Here is a 23,870-nt window from a genome sequence, read left to right as displayed (position 1 = left end):
TTTTCCCAACTCCCTTGGAAGCAGATCCATAACCCAGGTTCCGAGTGCCAACCAGTCCCAATTGGGACCTTTTGGACCCAGTCCTGGCACCAGTGGCACCAGGCTCATAAATATGCCCAGTCCCAGCGCTGGAAGCGCCGGGCTTATAATGCTTGGGTGGACTTACCTGCAGCAGACCATGCTGCTTACTTGCCTGCCAGTTGAGCCTCTGATCCTCTTCTGTTTGGAACTACTTTTCCTGTTGGGTGGGGCAGGAGCCACTCCCTAGGTTCAGAACACTGGAACTCTTCTGGAAAGCAGGAACTCTTTTCTTACCTAGGCGTGGCTGTGGAAGGAGACACCTAAGCACTACAGGAGGCTATTTAAACCACACCCGATGGATGAATCTTGCTTTGCGTTATTCTGCATCCCCTGCAGCCGAACGCTCATCGTGTCTTCTGCATCTGATCCAGGGCCTAAGGAAAAAGGCTTACCATCCTGAATCCAGTCTTCAGCAACACCTATAAGGACAAGAAAGAACAGGTTAGCATTACGGTCTTCAGTGACAGCGCTTCACTTACCTGACCCATCGGCTGTCACCAACGCCTCGCGCTGCATTCCGGCATCTGAAAGACAAAGGCTTACCTACTCTTCGTGCGCTCCGGAGATCTTCGCTCTGCATTCCGGCATCTGAAAGACAAAAGCTTACCAACTCTTCGCACGCTCCGGAGGCCTTCGGCGCTGCATCCCGCATCTGAAAGACAAAACAAGGTGCGTTTAAAGACATTGGGGAACTTTAATACTCACGTGCCATTACTCCGTTCCACATCTAACCCAGTGGGTATTCCGGCACACTGCAGCCGCTCCGAACTTGTACCTGCAAAAGAAAAAGACAGTTAGAGCGCATCGTGAAGCAGGCAACAAGCGCTTACTTACGTGCTTCCAGGCGCTTCTATTCATCACACAGGCTCCATCTTCAACTCACTTCAGCCCGTCATCCGCCATCGCCGTAACCCTGCAAAACAAAGACTTTTAAAGACATTAGAATTACTCGAAACTTACCGTTCGTGAAGTAAACGACGGACAGCAGTCCTCTGAAGTCAAGAGGCCTGCTCCCCTTATCCAGTGAAGAAACTGGTTACAGCACCCTGCCCCGAAGCAGATGGAGAGCACGGCGTTCACTTACCTAAGGTGAGCGCGTTAACCTTTGGGGTTCTACAGGAGAGGAGAAAGGGAAGAAGAGAGAGACATTCAATAACCCAGTTCATTAATCCCATATTTTCTATCTGCAGACACCTTACCCTTCGAGTCAGACATACAGTGCACAGGGGTCCAGCCCAAAGAGCCAGCCGTGTGTTACACATCACCTTTGAAGATACGGTATACGCCCAGTCAAGACCGGCGCCTCTACGGGAATCAGGTGAGCGTTACACCAGAGTTTTCAGGTTGCAATCCAAAAAGCCCTCAGTGTTTTTACCTTCTTTTTGACATCTATAGTACAATCTCCAATTCGTATTTGCGTATATTGAACTTCCATTTTACGAATTTTAGGATCTGTCCCTACTTAACTCTGTTTTGCTTGTATACAGTGACAGGCCATTGGCACACATCCATTTGTGGATAAGGTCATAGATTCTGTTAATGTTAGTTTCGTCCTCTGAAAAGACACCAGTGAGGGGGATGACACATTGGGTGTCATCAGCATAATTCGTAAATTCAATCCCATTGTTGTCCAGAAAAGTGAGGAACGGAGAAGTAAAAATATTGTAAAATATAGGTGAGAGGCAAGCTCCATGCGGCACTCCCATAGCCAATACTTTCGAAGTAGCATCCGCTATCTCACTGCTAACTCTCCAGAAATGTCCCCCTATAATGATTTGACCCATTGAGCTGTTGACAATGAGAATCCTGCTACCTCCTCAAACCTGGTGACCAATGCAGTAAGACCACCAAGTCGAAGGCGGCAGATAGATCCAACAACTTCAGCATACTCATTTTCCCAGGTCCATGTGTCGTAAAAGCCTAGATTTTAAATCCAGCATGGCCGTTTCCGTCCCATGTTTTTCTCTAAAGCCGGACTGCCTCTGGTTCAAAATATTGCCAGATCTTAGGTGGGCAAAAACTTGTGTATAAGCCACTCTATTTAAAATCTTCAGCAAAAAGGGCACATTGGAGATAGGGCGGTAGTTTAGCGGATCGGCAGATGCCTTCCTCATCTCCACAACTGAAGATAAAGGTATTTATCCCTTCATTTGATCTTACATTGGTATTTACTTTTGTATGTTTTACCACTTTACAGCTTCCACTTTTGGTAAGTGTTATTTTTAACAGTAGATATCCCTTTCCCCTTTTAATCTTTTTTTCATCTTTACCGTCAGGTATTTCATTTTGATTTTAAATTTAGTCTTTTAACTATTTCTTGCAAGCCTTTTCAAATGACCAGGTCATATTTGATTTAAAGTAGTTACTAACAGGCTTGTCAGTAGTAATAACTGCTCAGAGATATTATTATTAATTTTAAATCCCCCCAGAAGAACCCTATACAAATTGATTTAAATTTCTGTATATTTTATTCAGCAGATTTTAATGGAATGCTCCCCATGAAGGAATTAACATGTGCCAAAACATGTTGAGCCACGGATTTGATTAATTTATTTATACTTTTAGATTGCCTTATGCCCAGAGGTAAATGGGCACTAAACAAAAAGACAAGACAAACAACAAATACATCAGTAACAAACCTAAAAACACAAAATTGAGTAAACAATAAAACATGAGAAAACCAGGAAATAAAACCACATGAATAAAAAGTTAAACCAAGCACCTAAAAGCAAGTACAAAGATAAAAAGGATAAAACATAAAAATATCAGACTACACTTTACATAAAAAAATTAAGTTTTAAGAGCATTCTTAAATGATACAAGAGATACCTCTACCCGCACATCAGGGGCAAGAAAATTAAAAGCACATTTATCAGCTATCTCAAGTTTACACTGTGGCAAATTGCGCTTCCTAGAACTTAGCACCCAAACATGTTGTTTAAGGCTCAGTATTTGTTTAAAATAGATTGGATTATTTACAAACAGACATTTATGAACAATTGTGAGAAGCCTAAACTTTGTAGCCAGTGCAGAGCCCTTCTGGATGTAGTGACATGTGCTCAACGATTTAGACAAGCCACAATCCTAACTGCATTGTTCTGCAGTACTTGGAGCCTAGTCAAGTTGCTCTGATAAGTACCCACAAGTAGGCTGCCACAATATTCTAACCTGGCCCCAACTATCACATGAGCAAGTGTAGCATAGTGGCCCTAGAGAAATGTAGGGCCATATCCGGTTCAGTAATCTCAAATAGTAAGCTGATGAAGAAGACTGAAATTCACATGATCTTTCATGGAAAGGGTCGAGGCTAGGTACACCCCAAGGATTGTATCCTTCGGAAGCACATTATCACCCGACAGCTGTAAAGATATTTGAGTGTCGTCAGCATAGTTGGCAGGAAGCATCTCTCCGCCATCCAACATCTGAAAAAGGGGTTCCATACAAATATTAAACAATGTGGGTGAAAGGCAACATCTCTGTGGAACCTGACACAAGAGCTCAACTGGGTTGGCTGTCGCGTCACCCCTAAAACCTCTTACCAATCTTTCTGATATAAAAGAACAACTCCAATCAACTGACAATCTATATAAAAGTTCCTCAGTTTGTACTCTTTGGAATAAAATATTAAAATCCACATGTTTGAAGGCTGCTGAGAGATCTAATAATAAAAGCAAAGAGACATTCCCACTGTCCATATTAAAAGACAGACTTCCTTTAAGATCCACCAGGGCAAATTCGGTGCTGCGATGGGCTCTAAAGGCAGACTGGCTGCAGCCAAGAAAAGTGTGCTCTTACAAGTGAGTCTGAATTTGAAAATATGCGATTTGTTCTAAGATTTTTAAAAGAAAAGGCAAGTTGGTGATGGTTCATTAGTTTGTTGCAATGCTTGGATCAAAGAGGCTTTTTTAAATAGTGGGTTGATCCACGCTTGCTTAATAAAGTCCAGAACAGGCTCAGCTTGAAACGAGGCATTGACAAATTCAGAAATGTCCGAGGCAAGGCTTGACACACACGTTTTTGTAATCTTGGGTGGATATGGCTCCCCAGGACAACTAGTGGGTTTAAGATTCTTCAGTACCTCGAGCACCTCTGTTTCTGTAAACTTCATAAAACCAAGGTCAATGTGATCTGACAGATTTTAAAAATGTATTTCTTTACAAGTTCTTTTCTAGAGTTATTCTTGTCAAATATGGTTCCACTGAAAATATGTTTACATTATTTTAAGAATAGTAAACTTCTTGTATTATTTGCCAGGATTAACTCAAGATTTTGACTGTTAATAGTCAAATGATGTGCAGAGGACAAGAGTATTCTTAATGTAAGTATACTACTTTTATATTGTTTCTGAGATCCTTCCTATTGGGACTCCCACTCCTTCTTTCCTCGCTTCACTGTGGCCCCCCTACATGGGCTCTCTCTCTTCTCCTGTATCTGAAGCCAGAAACCTTGGAGTCATCGTCGACTCCTCTCTCTCTTTCCTCCTTCACATCTTGGACCTTGCCAAGAAGGCCCATTTTTAACTCCACCTCCTCAGAGGTATCCTTCCTTTCCTCACTTTTCCCAAGAAGCTCAATGTCTCTAGAGCTCTGGTACTCTCTAGGCTGGACTACTGCAACAGCCTCTTCCTTAATCCACCCTCTTCCTCTCTCCGCCCCTCCAGCTTGTCCAGAATAGGGCTGTGAGACTTATCCCTGCCCTCAAGCCCAGGGACCGTATCTCTACAGACCTAAAATCCCTCCACTGGCTCCGGTTGCTGCAAAGATCAAATTTAAATCCCTCTGCAACATCCATAAGTCTGTCTGGAGCTGAGGACCAAAACCATCTAGAACTTGCCCTCACCAAATACCTTCCTTCCAGATCGCTGCGCTCCTCTGGCTCCAACTCAAAGCATGTCAGGTGCTTTTCTAATCAGTGAGCTTGTGGCAGACCTCTCTCCTCGGTTGGCTCCCTTCTCTGGAACAGCCTCCCCCTTCCTCTCCATCTTGACCCGGATCTCCTCAAATTCTGGAAGCTTCTCAAGACTTTCCGCTTCACCTCCTCCTTCTTCCTCCCACTTCCGTGCTAATACCCCACAGTCGCTGAGATTGGTGGCTGTATCCTTCTGGGTCTCGGTCTTCCACCCAATCACCTTCAGACCTACGCCCCATCCCAGCACTTCCCTTCGGGCACCCACTGGCTTTTGTTCTCACAGGCCTGCACTTATTATTGGCAGGTGATCACTCTGTACCATGCAATCTCTGCCAGACACTTACTGTTGCAAACTACTGAATCCTTGGCACATCCCTCTGTGAAACTCCTAACACTTACCCCATTCCCTGTCCCTTCTGTCTCTCCCTGCACTTGCATGTTCTGAATGCCCACAAGGCCTAGTAAAAACTGCCCCTTTCGTGTTCATCAGCTTATTCTATTTGCCTTTGTTCCCATGTTCCCATCCCTTTGCCCTGTGGGCCCTGTGAAACACAATTTCTTGATGCATAAGCGCCTAACAAATGCACAACAAATAAACAAATTAAATAAATAAATAAATAAATAAATTACTGATCCTTTGTGCCAGAGATGTTTCACCTCTCCAGCACCCTAAATCATTTAAATGATTTATAGACACCTACCGGAATTCTCTTAATGCGCATTAACAAAGGTATGCTCTAAAGTACTGGATAGGTTTTGTAGTCATATGGCTTTGACGCAATACAGCAACATATTGAATACAGCAATACAGCAAAAACAGTGTCTTTAATGTTCCTATTCTCGGCCACCCTTCACCACTTGCCTTTCACAAAGTGCTCTGAAGCAACTGACATGCCTTATGAATGCAACAAACTACAATACTTAAAAGAACAAATTGCATTAAAATCTTTCTTGCAGTTGTCACCTAAAATCACCATTTCAATATACCACCATTTATATTCTGAAGATGGCTTTCCTTCAAAATGTTAAACAGTTCAGGGGTGTATTGTGGATCTGTCCTTTTATGTGACCGTGTTACGTGTGAAATACCTGTTTTTTGCAAACATGAATTGAAGTGGAACGCTTTTCTGGACTTCCTAAATATTAATGTCATGTTATTAGGTTCTCCTTCCCTTCCCCTCTGTCCACTCTTGTGTTTGTCCTGTTCGTCTTTTTGTTATTACCCCCCACTCAATGCTCACAAAAATAAGAGATGCATGTAAAACTGCTAGAAAGAATCAATTATGTATGCATGCATAACAGATACGTGCAAAATGCTTACCAAAAAGAGTAATGATTGTTATTTTCTTCATGGTTAAAATGCAAACATCCAATTTTTCAGGCTAAAATGGTCTAAAGAAAAAGAAATACAATATGGTTGCATGGTTGAAAAATCTGTCAGAATTTGCATTGAATAAGTGGTCAGAGAATGTCCAAGACTTAATTATGTAGCTATGGCGTGGAGTGCACTGTGGTATTCATTACCCGCTGTCCACCACACCACTAATGTGTTTAGTCTCCAATCATGAATGACAACACATCTCACCACACTGCTTAACGCTCTACACGAAATGTAGCAACCAGAACTACTGCAAAACCCGATTCTGATTTAGCTGCACTCATATAGTTTACAGCACAGGCGCACATTTTAAGGAAATACACCTACTCACAGACTACACACCACACAACCATAACACACAATTGTACCATAACATGAATGAATACGATACTCAAAATGTGAATCCATGTGAAAGCACGCCGAGGCTACGTCCTCACAGAGCATGTGCCAAGAACACCTAGCAGTGTGTGAAGGTTCTTTGTTATCTACACGCATCAACAAAACAGCAAAGCACTGCTTCTGCTCCTACTAACCAAATCCAGTTTAATTTCCTGCATGTCAAAAAACACCAAAATACCATGAAATTAGCATCAGCGTGCAACATGAAATCCAGTAATACAACATAACAAAACAGAACAATGATTTCATATTAGGAAAACACAATTCATTATGTGTGCCCAGTATCCTCTTTGTTGTGGCGTTAGTGGAAGAAGACAATTGATAAATGTACATGCAAATGGAACATATATGTTTAGAAAAACGTGTAGACTGTCATTCATATTCGAAGCAAAGATGATGTACAGCATTACATACGAGGAAAGTTTGGTGACTACTTCACATTCTGCTATCTGGCTCCCACCACAATTGATCACCTGAGTCTGTTATAAGGGTTTTCTTTTTTAATTATGTGATAACCTGTGCCCCTACAACACTTGCTGAAAAGTTGCTTCGTTCATTTAAGGCACTACCTATGAAGAAAACCCCCCTCTCTGTACTGCTGAACCCATTACACAACACCTGAACTGCAAACATGCTCCTTTCGATTTACTTTATTATTGTTGACCAGGTATTCAATTTTAATTTTCTGTATTGCAGCTCCAGTACGCTTCTTTCTGTTCTGCACTATACAAATAGAGGTCATAGTTCAGTGTTGGACTCACGTTTTCAAATAATTGGCAAGTGTGTGTCTGTATGTGCACGTGTGTGCGTGTGCGTGTGTGTGGATGCTTTGAGCAGAGACACGGAAGCAGGGAATGAAGCGTGTCTCAGTACATTCAACAATGCACTCCACAAAATGATAGATTATACTAGAGAATGGACGTCCTTTGAAAGTCACCAGGGGTTGCAGCTGCAACCGCTGGTGACTCCCCCGCTACCACCAGCACTGTCTATGTGACCCCTGGGCAAGGATTGCAGAGGCAGTGCGGAAATGAAAATGAAGAAGTTCTTGGAACGTGCTTTATTTTCGGAAAATCTCCCTGTGAAGTTCTGGATTTATTTAATGTGCTATAGTAACAATGGTGCAGAGGGTATTGGTGTGTGTCTATTGTTAGGAAAGATTTCGTAATTGTGGGTAATTTTCCTTCCATGTGGCAACCCCTAAACTTTTTGCTGTTGTTTTTCCCCATGATCTAGACTTTGCCAGAGAAGTGCAGCCTTCTGCCGCACTCCTCTGGGCTTTCGCTCCATTCTTACGGGGAAACTGACATGCCCTTAAGACAGTCAGTACCGGAAACGCTGTTTTCCGTAGTTTCTTTTATCATGTTGCGGCTTTCGTGCAACATGACACAAGAGGGCACTGTAAGCTAAGTTACTGCTCTCTTGGGTCTCTAGCCTTCTACATGCCCTAGATACTCTTTTTGGATTGTAACTGATCGGTGAAAGTGAATCACGGACGGGAATGGTGGCAGCGATCGTTTCTTGTGTTTTGAGCTCCTTTTGGCGTTTTAAGCGCGTTTCTCGCGCTTAGCCCAACATGGTGGCCTGGCTCCCAAAATGGCCAGACCACGAGGCTCCTTTGTCCTGTCCGCTGACCGTCTTGCTCCCTTCACCTTCCCCAGGTCGAGCCGACCCGGGGCCTTCGTTATTTGGGCATGTACTTTCCAGCGAAACACAGATGCTTTCGCGGGCTTCTACAGGCCTTGTGTGTGCCTCCAGGATGTGGGCTGGGATGTCTGGTCCCAATACACATCCTGGGTGCCAGAGAGTCTAGGGTGGCGTGAATGCCTGGGACCACCGTGGTCCGTGATAGGTCCACGTATGGTGTGAGTGTTGATGAGCGGATCTCCCATTGGGTCCCCTCCGTTTTGGCCCGAAGGGAACCGTGGATAAGTGGGGGCTGGAAACACCACTAACATGTCGATCTCCTGAGTTCTCACGAACGAAGCAATACAGGAGCCAAGTATCCTGCAACCACGAGGCTGAACCGAGGAATCGCTGGTGACCCGCTGAAGGACTGCTCCTCTGCACTGCTGTCGTCTTGTGAAACCCTTTTTACCTCTGATCGAACCAGAAGGCCTGTACTGGTACTTCGACCCTTGGAATAGCGGGAACAGCTATTATCGGCATCTTCACCATCTCCTGCTCGTAAGCCTTCGGAAGCGTCTCTGGGCCATCCAGCAGACTGACCAGCCTACACAGGAGTCTTGCTCTGTAACCGCCGCCAGGTTGTGTAGTATTTCTAGTCCTTGTCACTCTCACACGATTCGTACACTTGGCGTTCCCAGGTCTGAAGTGAGTAGTGTACATTTGACTGAGATACACACGGCCGCTCCGTTGCCCTGCTGTGGTAACAAACTGTGCGGGTTCACTTAATTTGGGACATCTTTAACTCAACTCTGCTGCTGCAGAATCAACACGACGACGAGACGTCCCCTGCTCTCCAGAACCTGCCAGCGACTGAAACTGACGCGGAGAAGCCTGGGTCTGCTTACATCGGGGACCGGTGAGTAGCATAGCTAGGAACTGGTCGCCCTCCTGCATGAGCCCATAGCTTTTCCCCGCTGTGTCAAAACAGCACGCCTTTCCGTACTCGCACTCTGCTTCTGCCCACAGTGGAGGCTGCGCTTGAGTCGTGGAACTCTGTTCTTCTTCATTTGTGCACTAAACTGAACTGCCTGATTCCCTCGAAGAGACTCCCCCTTTTTGCCCGTTGGCACCAGCGTGTGCAGGTACTTTTGAGCACAAGGCTCCACTCTTCGTAGGGCTCGGACTTCCTTTTAGTTAGGTGCCTCTGAAGGCGGACTGGGTCTAAGCATTATTTCGCACTGCCTGTTTTCCTTCCCTTTTAGGCGGACTACACATTTCGTGCATCTAACGCTTGAGACTTGTTGTATTTGTATATATATTGTATTGGTATGGTATGTGTTGGTTTAATAGAGTTGTATTGTGATTTCTCGCTACGGTCATTGTTTTAAAGGCCTTGGAATAAATGTGTATATATTTTTAATATAACACCTGTTTGGAGTAGTTTGTAAGTGTCCTTGCTTTGTGTGCTCATTGCGGGCTTTCAGTCACCCTCACCCCTCTTGAGACCTAGTCTTGACCGCCGCGATCGCTACCCTGATTGGTCTGGCTTGTCCAGAGGTTACCCTGTTCCAAGTAATTAGGTTGGCCTTCTGAACTTCTGCGCCGCCAGGACAGAGTTCAGAAATCCGTCTTAACATCTATCAAGACCAGATAGACTGGATTCGCCAGCCCCAGAGTTTTTATTCAGAGTTAGCTTGATCATGTTATGTTTCTAGGGCCTACCAACGTGTGCTAAAATACTCCACGTTTGGATGTTACTGGTGCCTACATGTTCCTGTATCCAGTTAAAATTAATGGTATTATATAATATTTTTGCATATAGCACTTTATGTGTGACTCCTGAGTCCAGTTTCTAAGTGCTGTTAATATCTATTTTTTAAATATCGTGCTTCATTCATGTTGCACTCAAACCTCTAAGAGTATTCAGCTCATGCTGTTTGGCTCTTGTTTCCAAGACGAGCGCCTTTCTCCTGAGTTAAGCACAGTAAAAATAGGAGTTATTACGATGAATTATAATCGTATTTAATGTAGTAACCTATGAAGGCTGAAGGGTTGATTCAACTCTGCTAATATTTGAACTTGGAAAGTGCAGGCTGGCACATGTCATAGTTGAGCTTCTAACATGATGAGCTATCCAATTGCGATACAGCGGGGGTCATTCCGAGTATGGTGGTAGCCATGGAGCAATTAGCTCCATGGCTGCCTCCCATACTGGTACCGACTCCGGTGTTGTTCAATGGGGACTTACCGTTCCATTCCGACCCTGGAGGGACCAGTAAGTCCCCATTGAACAAACCATTCCCCATTCCCATTTGAGCCCCCATACGGCTCAATGGGAATGGGGAGGGCGCAAATAACGGGCTCGCGAATGTCAAGCCCGTTATTTGCGCACTGGTCCCTTAGCAGGACCCGTAAAGGACATGTGGTCTGACCACACGTCCCTTATGGTTCCCCCTAAGGGACCTTGGAATTGGGCGATAGGCGATTACCGGCACCGGTCTCCTTACCGTTGCACGGTATCCCCTACCGCCCACCTCAGAATGACCCCCAGTATGTTGTTTTATCAATTGTACAGTTAAAAAGAAACATTTATTATGCTATCCATCCACCACCATCTCCTGTCCCTCACGGTCCTTTTTAAATCAAAACATAACACTACTATTATCTGGTTTACTAGCGGGCACTGACATATTCCTTCTGCTTCTAAGCACTGTCATTATAAGTGCTATGATAATAGGAAATGTAACCACCCCTCCCCCCGAGCCAATGCATTCCCAGATGCTGTGGTATCCATATTTAAGGAGAAATATATGGCAAGACAACTATGTGGGTTACATGCGCATAGCTGGGATCTATTGGTGTTCCGCAGCTCAATGGTTTGAATCCAAGCTAGATCTACAGAAACTTTCATCCTTCCGAACTTGACAAATGTGTATTAATTCTGGTTGATAAAATGTTTATATAAGAGTGTTTTGTGTTAAGTTCTGTGGCAAAAGCGCTATATAAGTAATGGATTATTGTACATTCCCAAGTATTACCATTAGTAAATCCAAGCATAGGTTCAGAATAGTGTAATACTCTCAAATTAGTGATGCTTTAAAAAGTGTTTTTAACTTCCTTTAGAAAAGTGTGAATCTTATTTTATACTGGCATCTGTGAAGCTAAATGAGACAGGGCGACTGTCATTTCCTGGTGCATTTGAGGCTGCATATCACCCCATGGTAAATATACTGTGCATCCCAGGAAGTATGTGGGGTGTCTGGATAATTTTAGTCTGTGCTTGGCACATGAAGGAATAGATTACACCTGAGGCTGCACATTTGGTACCTTATACAAAGCATAAAAGGCATTGAATGGCATTACTGGGGAATTTGAGGGTGCACTTCACATATGATGGCGACAATCAGACACGTGAGGATCTTGCCTACATGTGGTGACCAGGGTTATGAGGCATTAACTGATATTGGGGGTCATCTCATTTGTGCTCCCCTTGCGTATTATGCCTTTCCCTTTCTGTGTCATCTGAAGTTTAAAAGTCTCTTCTATTATCCTCCTTTTTGGTGTTTGGTTTTAATCTATTGTCTTGCAATCACCTTCTTTGCTAGACTTTCATTTCTACAGCACTTCTGGTTCTTCTTTAAATGTAATTCTTTATGGTCCTTATTCATAAACAGAGACTGGAAAAACTACTGCAGATTTTATGTGTTTTAAACAAAGTTAAAGTGGGCAACATATTTTCACATTTATTTTACCAAATGTATTACCACAGAATCTGGGGAAGATAAGCCTACTTCCTTCCCACCACTGACTTCACCCCAACCAATATTGCCTGACCCCAAACCACCATCTATCTTTTCGTGGTAAAAAACAGAAAAAGAAATTGTAGGAAAAACAAAGTCAACAAGTTTAACTTCGAGCCAAAAACATACAGGACAGACTCACCCCACACACATCCGAACGGATGTTCTCAACAAGGAAACTGACAAAACCTCTACAATCACTGGAAAATCAAGCACTGCTCAATCTGCAGGTCTACAACCTGTGAACTCCGACCCTCCCTGAGAATGTACACCAATGAACCCTCTAAAAAGAAGCTTTTGAATTTTGTTTTTTTCTTCTGAAATGGTCTGTGATGTTGTCGCATATCTTTTGCGAAGAACTGGACGTATTGCTGCACGAGAAAGGATTTTTCATTTCGTTAATGATTTTGTAAGTTTGCGTCTGTGGGTTTGTCGCTGATTGAGTTCTTTCGATGTAGTGAGATTTCTTGGCCATTAACAGGGTCGCTGGACATAGGAATCATGCCAAAGGCTTACAAAGCTGCTTACATTAAACTGCTTTTAAAGAATGAGGCGGGAAAAACATATGATCCAACTAACTATAGGCTCATATCCAACATACCCTACGCTGCCAAAATCCTGGAGCACTATAAATACAAAGTGTTCCTAGTCCATGTGGAGTCAAATTGATCAATGGACCAACCCAGATATGTTTCAGACAAATGAGAGGAACAGAATCAGCACTCATTCCATATGAGCGGACCTAAAGATGAAAAACAGTTATTACTCAAATTGTTCGAACACAATTGTTCGAATTACCGAATTGACCGAAAGTCGAGGGTCCGAATTGACCTTTGCACAATTGACCGCACATATATATATATATATATATATATATATATATATATATATATATATATATATATATATATATATATATATATATATATATATATATATATATATTACATGGCCACGGTAGTGGCCATGTAGTTATGGTTAAGTTGCTGTTTCCATAGGAAGAGCACTTTTTGGGCGGCTTATAACTTCGCTCTCCCTGGACGGATCCTCACCAAACTTTGCAAAAAAAGTAGTTGGGTCACTCTGAATTTTTTTTGCAAAGTTTGGTGAGGATTCGTCCAGGGGGGGCAAAGTTATAGGGGGGGTCCCAAAACTTTTTTTTTCCCATAGACATAATGGGAAAAAACTTTGCGCACGGCTACAGCCCGAACCGCTGGACGGATTTACACCAAATTTGCGGCAGGAGCGGCGGTCTGGTCCCAAAAGCGTGCTTTTGTAAATTTGGTGTAAATCCGTCCAGTAGTTTTTTTAAAAATGACTAAAATGTAAGGCAAAAAAATTAGTGATATCTGCGTTCGGTTCGCGGACGGACTTCCCTGTTCGCTCCGCGGACAGCACCCCGATTGGCCCGTGGGCTTGCGTCATGTCCGCGGACATTCGACGTGTTCGCTGATTGGATGGCGAGGGGCGTGGAGCGCGTCAGATTTTCTGTGGCGCCCGCCATCTTGTATTCGCAGTCGACCGCGTACAGCGCAGTGAAACGTGGATAAAAAATTGTATTTAGTGCCGTGTGTTGGTGTGTAAGAGTGTTTGGGGAGGGTGGGGAGTACGAGATAGGTTCAATGCTTTGTTTTTTTATGTGCTAGACGTTTTTGTTGCGTTCGATTTGTCTGCGGAGAACATGGCTGTTCTGACATTTTGTAAATAAACTAAATGGTGGGGTGTTTAGAGGACGGAGTATGTGTCATTTTTGTTCGCAAGGAAGGTAAAAATGAGCTATGAACACTCGCGGTGTACTTAATTGTTCGTAAATACACAAACTGGGGGTGTCCTCAGGACGCTGTCCATATTGTAATTTGTCTAGTTGAATGTGTTCTAAGAACACTCGCAGTGTCCCGAAATGGTTGCAATTGCACAAAATGGGGGTGTTCTGAGAACGTTGTTTGTATTGTTCGTTGTGAGGGTGAAAGTGTTTTAAGAGCACTCCTTTTGTCCGCTAATAGTACAATTTCCTAGGGGCGTCAACCGACTTTTTGTCCACTAAAGAAATGACAAATCCGGCTGGTGTGCGTCGACATTATGTGATAATCCTATGACTGGCGCTATTGACCTGGCTGACTTGCTTTTGCGACACTAAATCATATCTCCCGCCACTAAGCCTGATATTATCAAAGCATTCATATTCCCCGTCTCTCTCTGTGACGTTACAGGGTGCGTCATGAAACGCGCCCAGTCGTCTCCAGTACTACGCGACTTTACACAGAACCCGGAAGACAACACACATTATGTCACAACACAGCGCGCCACAATTCAGAATATGAAACTGTGATTTAAAAGCAAAGAGCAAGATTGTAAATGTTGTAAAGTACATTTATTTGACATCAAATGTTTAGAGAATATTCAGCAATTTGCATTTGTCTTTGTTGTCGATCCGCAAAAGTTCATGTTGAGACACACGATGTTCCTTTGCGGTACAGAGAGTGTTAGATCAGGTTACAACTCAGTGCGTCACAATTCGGAATATGAAACTGTGGTTTAAAAGTAAACAGCAGGATTGTACACTTGGTAAAGTACATTTATTTCACATGAAATGTTTAGTGAATATTCAGCAATTTGCTATTGTCTGTGCTGTCGATCAGCAAAAGTTTATTTGGAGCCGCGCGTTGTTCCTTTGCGGTAGATAGGCTGTTGGTTTATGATAAAAGCAGTAAATGGTCTCTCTGATAATCGGAAGGTTGCTCCAACAACGAGCCATTAGACCACCGTATTGGTTGGTATGTTGTTTGTAGCCGCTAGTACTGCGTAAGGGCATATTGGTCCTTGGCGATTGTCCCATAAAATGGTGAGGGTCATGAAGTTGCATATTTGGACTTGCACCTGGCAGTTGAAGACCCCATCCGCTGGAGTCTGTAAATCGTGACATAGACAAAACGGGGCCACGTACCTGTTTTAAAAAACATAAATTAGTCTCACCAGCCGATCTTCATTAAAAATCATCATTTTATTTATTAGGGCGTGAAACTATTTGCTATCGAGGATAGTGCAACAGAGTATGTTAATAATAAAAAAATAATATTTTCCCATTCATATAGCGCTAAGAAATGTGAGGTATCTAAGCGGTGCTTATTATTAACCACGGTGTGTGGTGCTCATTTATCGACCACGGAAAGATTAAAGGCTGAGTTTGGGCTTGCCTGGATTCGAACTTGCGTTAGCAAGCTGTGCACGGATGTCAAAGCGAGCGCTGTACTCACTGTGCCACTTGACAGGCTACAGTAAAGTGGCACAGCGAGTAGAGCATTTGACCGCCTATAGACCGGTTAAATTATTTCTATTAACCCACTCTGTGTCGTCTGCCTTTTTCAGAGCCCTCTAAACGACAGGGGATCAATTCGGCGGTGATAGTACGCAGTAGAAAACATTATGCCACTTTCAACGAACAAGTTCAACTTCAGCGGTCTTTAATGCTACGCTATTGTAATTATATTTGGTATAAAGTAATGTAAAGGGTTACTTACAGTACAATTGCAATTTCCATTGTCTACGAGTGGTGCAGTCCGAAAATACGACTCCGCGTGTGCCAACGATCTTTCGCATAGTGATATAATATGTAAAAGTGGTTTCGTTTCAGAAATTTCATCTTTATCTTCTCTTACGTTTTAGCCACACTCCTTCAAGAGAAGTCTTTCATCACAATCTCTGTCTGTCAAGGTCAAAACACAATATAACCTTATAGTCTGCTTCGTGAGCCTCTCCGGGGCCCGAGAAAAAAATGAAGCAGCTGACCTTCACTGTGAACGAGCATAAATTCTTACTTTGCAACATTCTGTGTAAAGCCATCTGTAGAAGTTGGTTGTTGCAAGCCATGTTTGTATATTGTTTGCGTGATATTAAAAAAAGTTTGTTTAAAGGACGTTATGGTTCTAAGTACAGCCGAAAGACCCCTGAAAATAGCAAGTTATGGTAAGCTATGTAAAATAACTCGCGCCAACACCATGCACTGCTAAGACTAACACCCAGGACATCGAAGATGACATCACAAATGTCATTGATGACATAACTGATGACATCACATGTGTATGTACTTTTCATGGAATTTGTGTACTAGGGATTTTCATTATAATGTTCCAAAAAAAGTGTCAAGGATATTGCAATAAATATCATACCGTTATTAGTGCTTTGCACGATGCATTTATATCAATAAATAGCATTGTATTATGGGATTCTATGTAGTATACTGAGCTGCTAATGGAGAAAGATAGCATTGTGTGCAGAGTACAAGATAAAAGTATAATATTTGTAATGTTAATATGTAGAATAATGAAATGATAATTGTCCTGAAATGTTGGAAAATTCACAAAATGGGGGTGTTCTGAGGACGTTATTCGTATTGTGGGATTGCTTAGCTGTATGCAATGAGGGAATGGTACAGAGAGTAAAGTGGACGCCGTCCGCGGACACCGTGGCTGTTCGTGGACAGGGCGTGGTAAATCCGGGTTTTTCCAGGAAATCCAACATGGAAAGAAGACTGTACGGATCAGCCAATCAGATGTCGAGGTTGTGGATTTGTGTTGAAAGAGACTGTGTGTGGTGAAGATGGCAGAAGTGGAGAAAGTCAGGGTGTTGGTGCTCGGAGATATGTTTGTGTATGGTTTACAGCAGTACGCTGAATGCAGGCATGTTGCAAAGAACTTTGATGTCAAAGGAGTGGAGGTGGTGTGGAGCACTGTGCCTGATTGCAATGTACAGGGAATTGTACAAGTTTGTGCGGATATGGCCACGATGAACAGTCCGCATGTGGTAGTTTTGCACTATGGTGCTTTCCATTTGGGCAACGTCAGTGCCCCTACTTTGTTGGCTGATTTGGAATGCTTGGTTCAAGCCGTAGTGAAGATCCTTCCAAATGCAAAAGTAATTTTTTCTGGATTACTACCTAGGGCAATATGGGAGAATAGTTCAGTTTTTTGTCCTCAGCAAAACATTGCTAGGTGTGTCATCAACCGAGGCATGTGTGCCTTCATGCTTAGAGCTGGTATGTTCTTCTGTAACAATGAGAATATTGATGCTAGTAATGCTGTTAATTTTAAAGAAGATGGCATTTCTTTATCTTTTACCGGAAATGCCTTTTTATTTTGGAATGTAAGGGTTGCTTTGGAGAAGGTTATGTGAAGATTTTAGGAGTAAAGTAAGAAAAAAAACAAGAAATAAAATATAAAATAACAGGTGTCTGTCAAGCATCTGTAAAAAAAAAAACGGCTCTTTTCAGAGCCAACTTCAAAGGGGAAATGGGGCACACTATTTAAATTTACATTCACCACGCTCAGATTTTCGATGTGTCTGCGGACATGGCGGTAGTCCGCGGACATGAAAATCACTACGAGGGGGTTAGTATGTTCTATGTTACATGTCAGGGATATTATGGTTAAGTTGTGTTACTAAAAACCTATGAAATTCAGTGAAAAAACTTTGTTAAAGGGACGTTATGGTTAAGTTGTGCTACTAAAAACCTATGAAATTCAGTGAAAAAACTTTGTTAAAGGGACGTTATGGTTAAGTTGTGCTACTAAAAACCTATGAAATTCAGTGAAAAAACTTTGTTAAAGGGACGTTATGGTTCCAAGTAAAACCGAAAAACCCTTGAAATTCGCCAGTTATGGTAAGCTAAGCAACCATAACTCACGCCACCACCGTGCACTGCTAAGACTAACACCCAGGACATCAAAGATGACATCACAAATGTCATTGATGACATCACTGATGACATCACATGTCTGGCTCACTATTTTTTCTTTTGCTGACATAGCTAGGCCACATAGTTTTCTTCAGTAACAGTCAGAAACTAAGAATTTTATTTTATTTGTAGACGTATCCTTCTAGTAGGTTCTTACAGTAATTCCCTTAGAATACAGTCACATCATATGAAACATATACATATGGGAAAACACAAGCTTGAAAGACAGCAATCCTTTTTGTGCATAAAGATAATCACTAGACTTATGAGCACTTTCTGATAGTTCTGTTTTTTTTTTTATGGCTGTACTTTCCCTGTATATGGTCATATTTGTATACATTGTACTCACACTACTTTCCTTAGGGTCCAATCACATCAAGTGATACATATACATAGGGTAAATAGCAGCTTTGAAACAGAGCAATCATTTATTTGCATGAAACTAATCAGTTAAGTTATGAATTGTTTCTGCTACTACTTGTGCTTTTTTGCTAACTTCACTTTCCCTGTATATACCCATTTTGGTATGTGTTCTTGTGTCTTTGTGTTTTGTCTATAATAATGCAATTATGTAATACATGGGTTTTATTAGCTACTTATTACATATTTCACAGTACACAAAAATCTATTAAGAAAACAATTATCATTTCATTATTCAACATATTAACATTACGAATATCATACCTTCATCTTGTACGCTGCACACAATGTTATGTTTCTGTATGAGTAGCTTAGTATACTAGATAGAACCCCATAATAGGATGCTATTTATATCAATGCATCGTTCAATGCACTTATTAGGGTATATTTCTTGCAATGATTCTTGACACTTTTTTCGCAACATAATAAGAATCCCTTCTACACATATTTCATGAGAAGTACATACACATGTGATGTCATCAGTGATGTCATCAATGACATTTGTGAGGTCATCTTTGATGTCCTGGGTGTTAGTCTTAGCAGTGCACGGTGGTGGCGCGAGTTATGGTTGCTTAGCTTACCATAACTGGCGAATTTCAAGGGTTTTTCGGTTTTACTTGGAACCATAACGTCCCTTTAACAAAGTTTTTTCACTGAATTTCATAGGTTTTTAGTAGCACAACTTAACCATAACGTCCCTTTAACAAAGTTTTTTCACTGAATATATATATATATATATATATATATATATATAAATATATTGGTTTGGTAATATATATATATATATATATATGTATATATATATATTTATATGTATATATATATTTATATATATAATGGGGGTTGCGGGGGGTTTCCCCCCCGCATATATGTAACAATTGACCTTCACAATTCGGTCAATTGTGCAAAGGTCATTTGTAATTCGAACAATTGTAGTTCGAACAATTCGTATACATCCGAAAAACATACCGTCAGCTCTTATTCTACTGGACATATCAAGAGCTTTCGACATCATCACCTACATAACCTCAATCAGTCAATACTCTTCAATGCAATGGTTAACATACTTCCTCAAAGACAGAACTGAAATGGCATATTCACCTCCTTTCACTTCAACAACTAGAACCACCAACTGCAGCACCCCAAATGATAACGTTTCTTGCCAATTCTCTTCAAAATATACATGTCCACGTTCATTAAACCTATAAAAATAATACAGACTACCATTGGTACAACTATGTAGAGAACACAACTAATTTTGAAGATGACAGCTAGCACTGACTAGGACATCTCCCTAACAGCAACCTAAAATTAAACCGAAACAAAACAGAAATATTGATCACCACACCTAAGACCTCTACTAAGAATAAACAGGAGGGAACACATCACCCCAACCTTTCTTCACTGGTTACCAGTGAAGAAAATATTCTACTTCAAAGCACTCAGCATCACCCACACAACATTGCATGGACACAGGGCAGAATTCCTTCAATCAAAGGTCACCCCCTACCACTAATGAAGGATATTCCGATAAATCAGCAACACACTTCTAGAATCAAGGTCCCATGAGAAAACTGAAGTACTGCCTTTTCTCTCCAAATAGTACAACTTTGGAACTCAATCCCAAAAGACATCTGGACAACAGTAGACCATCCAACTTTTCAGAAACTGTGAAAACCCCAGCTATTCAGTAAACCAGGCTAGAGATCTATCCATTGCCCTGGGATAGGAAACAGAATACAGTAGCTGCCCACCGCTTTACCACCACAGCTGTACCGCCACTGCATGACCTAACTCCATGTTTTCGAATGAGCATTTTATTTGTATTTGTGTAGCTTGCTGGTACATTTTTTTAACCTTTAATTTGAAGACTCGGCACAATATACATTGAATTGAACTAATTGGTGCTACAGATATATGAGAAACCCTTGGTGTCAGTTATCAACATAGTGTCATGCAAAATCATAACATGGGAAAAAGAAGTTAACATAAATTAACAGGTTGCTCAGGATGTACAGGGTTGACTGTGCTAGTGATTCCCTGTGCATTAAATAGATAAGCGTAGTAATATGATGGAATTGATGGAACTGATGGAGTGGATGGAACAGATGGAGTAGATGGAACCAGATAGAACGGATGAAGTGGATAGAATGGATGAATTTGACGGAACGGATGAAGTGGATAGAACGGATGGGAAGGATGAAGTGGGTGGATAGAAATGGATGGAGTGGTTGGAGGGGATGAATGGATGGAGTGGATGAGGGGGTAAGTGAATGGAGTGGATAGAGGGGATGAATGGATGGAGTGGATGGATGGGATGAATGGATAGAATAGATGAGTAGATGGAGTGGATGGAACGGATGAAAAACGGATGAAGCAGATAGAACGGATGAAGTTGATAGAACGGATGAAGTGAAAGGAACGGATGAAATGGATGTAACGAATAGAGTGGATGGAGCGGACAGCGTAAATAAAACAGATAGAGTGGATAGTACAGATAGACTGGATGGTACACGTAGAGTGGATGGAATGAATAGAGTGGATGGATTGGATAGAGTGCATGGAATGGATAGAGTTGATGGAACGGATAGAGTGGATGGAATGGATAGAGTGGATGGAGCGGATATAGTGGATGGAACGGATAGAGTGAATGAGTGAACAGAGTGGATGGATCAGATGAAGAGAATGGAATGGATCAGATGAAGAGAATGGAATAGACTAAGAGAATGAAACGGACAAGAGAATGGAATGGATGAAGTGGATGGAACAGATGAAGTGGATGGAATGGATGAAGTGGATGGAATGGATCGAAAGGATGGAGTGGATAGATGGATGGAGTGGATGGAATGAATGGATGGATGCAGTGGATTGAACGGATAGAGTGGACGGAGTGGATGGAGCAGATGGAGTGGACAGAGTGGATAGAGTGGATGAAGTGGATGGAACGGATGGAGTGGATGGAACGGATGAGTAGATGGAACTGATGGAGTGGACGGAACAGATGGAGTGGATGGAACGAATGGAATGAATGGAACGAATGGAGTGAATGGAACCAATGGAGTGAATGGAACGAATGGAACGGATGGAGTGTGTGGAACGGATGGAACGGATGGAGTGGATGGAACCAATGGAACGGATGGAACAGATGGAACGGATGGAACAGATGGAACGGATGGAACGGATGGAACGGATGGAGTCGATGAAACCGGATGGAACGGATGAAGTGGATAGAATGGATGAAGTGGATGGAACGGATGAAGTGGATGGGAAGAATGGAGCGGGTGGGTGAAATGGATGGAGTGGATCGAGTGGATGTAAGATTTGAGTGGATAGAATGGATGACTGGATGAAGTGGATGGAACAGATGAAGTAAATAGAACAGAATAAGTGAACGCAACGGACGACGTGGATGAACAGATGAAGTGGATGGAACGAATGAAGTGGATGGAAGTGATGAAGTGGATGCAACGGATGAAGTGGATGGAATGGGTGGACAGATGGATGGATGGAGTGGATAGATGGATGGATGGAATGGAAAGATCGATAAAGTAGATGGAATGGATGGATGGAGTGGGTGGAGCAGATGGAATGGACAGAGTGGACAGAGTGGATGAAGTAGATGGAACGGATGAAATGGATAGAACGGATGAAGTGGATGGAACGGATGCAGTGGATGGAACGGATGGAGTGGATGGAACAAATGGAGTGTATGGAATGGATGGAGTGGATGAAACAGAATGAATGATAGAATGGATGGAGTGGATAGAGCGGATGGATTGGATGGAATGGATGAAATTTATGGAATTGATGGAACTGATGGAGTGGATAGAACTGAGGGAGTTGATGGAACCGGATGGAATCGGATAGAATGGATGAAGTGGATGGAACGGATGAAGTGGATGGAACGGATGAAGTGGATAGAACGGATGAATTTGACAGAACGGAGGAAGTGGATAGAATGGATGGGAAGGATGGAGTTGATGGATGGAATTGGATGGAGCGGATGGAGTGGATGGAGTGGATGTGTGGATGGAGTGGATGGAGTGGGTGGAGGGGAGGAGTGGATGGAACAGATGAAGTGGATAGAACGGATGAAGTGGATAGAACGGATGAAGTGGAAGGAAAAGATGAAATGGATGGAGTGGATGGAGTGGATGGAAGGAATGAATGGATAGAATGGATGACTGGAACGGACAGAGTAAATAAAACGGATAGAGTGGATGAAACGGATGGAGTGGATGGAACGGATAGAGTGGATGGAGTGGATAGAGTGGATGGAACGCATAGAGTGAATGAGCGAACGGGGTGGATGGATCAGATGAAGATAATGGAATGGATGAAGAGAATGGGACAGACTAAGAGAATGATACGGACAAAGAGAATGGAACGGATGATGTGGCTGGAACGGATGAAGTGGATGGAATGGACGAAATGGATGAAACGGATGAAGTGGATTGAATGGATGAAGTGGACTGAACGGATTAAATGGATGGAACGGATGAAGTGGATGGAACGGATCGAAAGATGTAGTTGATAGATGGATGGAGTGGATGGAATGAATGGATAGATGGAGCGGATGGAATGGATGGAACAAATGGAACGGATGGAACTGATAGAGTGGACAGAGTGGATGGAGCAGATGGAGTGGACAGAGTGGATGAAGTGGATGAAACGGATGGAGTGGATGGAACGGATGGAGTGGATGGAGTGGAGAGAATGGATGGAGTGCATGGAACGGATGGAACGGATGGAGTGAATGGAACCATTGGAATGAATGGAGTGGATGGAACAAATGGAGTGGATGTAACGGATGGAGTGGGTGGAATGGATGGAACGGATGGAGTGGATGGAGTGGAGGGAACTGATGGAACGGATGTAACCAATGAAACCGGATGGACCGGATGAAGTGGACAGAATTGATGAAGTGGATGGAACGGATGAAGTGGATGGGAAGGATGGAGCGGGTTGGTGGAATGTACGGAGTGGATCGAGTGGATGGAGGAGACGTGTGGATAGAATGGATGACTGGATGAAGCTTTGCCTGTATCCCCTTGTTACCCTATCCACCCTGTCGCTTTATATACGTATGTCGCTATGTACGCCCCGTGTCCTGCTCTCATGCCTGGCCGCAAGCGCTTCACTGATAAACCCCCATATCACACTACTATGCGTACTATCTCCTATATACCATCAATCATCTAGAACACAGCTATGCTATGACACATTCGGCCTAGCTGTTCTCATACTAACATGACCCCACAAACACATCATCATCCTAATAAAACACAGCTAGCTGAGCACATTCCGGGTAGTTTAGGCATCTCCTCAGGCCTAACGCAGCCAGAACTCAGTCTGAGTGTCCACCCTCCAGACTGAACACATCCAACTGATTTCCTCAGCACCGCACCTACCACTATGAAGCAGCTATCATGCAACAACCACACGAGCTGCACACATATCCGGTGCGCCCATGCACCATACCACATTCTCTCTCTACTGACTTCAACTGCGGTTCCCGAGGGCG

At 42.7% G+C, this 23,870-nt stretch overlaps 1 protein-coding gene across 5 annotated transcripts in view; it reads right to left on the bottom strand.

Annotated features, from left to right (window-relative positions):
* VIT (vitrin) overlaps positions 1-23,870 on the bottom strand; it is a 2,362,557-nt gene that overhangs the window by 1,903,881 nt on the left and 434,806 nt on the right. For 3 of the 5 annotated variants that reach the window (XM_069607358.1, XM_069607362.1, XM_069607359.1), the window contains one exon: positions 6,311-6,381. The exons of the other annotated variants lie outside the window; for them this stretch is intronic. In XM_069607358.1, coding sequence (XP_069463459.1) covers positions 6,311-6,341 — 31 coding nt within the window. In that variant the 5' untranslated portion in view covers positions 6,342-6,381. The remainder of the gene's footprint in view (positions 1-6,310; positions 6,382-23,870) is intronic. 5 annotated transcript variants of the gene reach the window in all.

The sequence above is a fragment of the Ambystoma mexicanum genome, chromosome 4q (assembly GCF_040938575.1).
Source record: "Ambystoma mexicanum isolate Mex_15411 chromosome 4q, UKY_AmexF1_1, whole genome shotgun sequence".
Taxonomy (NCBI): Eukaryota; Metazoa; Chordata; class Amphibia; order Caudata; family Ambystomatidae; genus Ambystoma; species Ambystoma mexicanum.
This window is presented reverse-complemented; position numbering and strand designations above follow the sequence as displayed.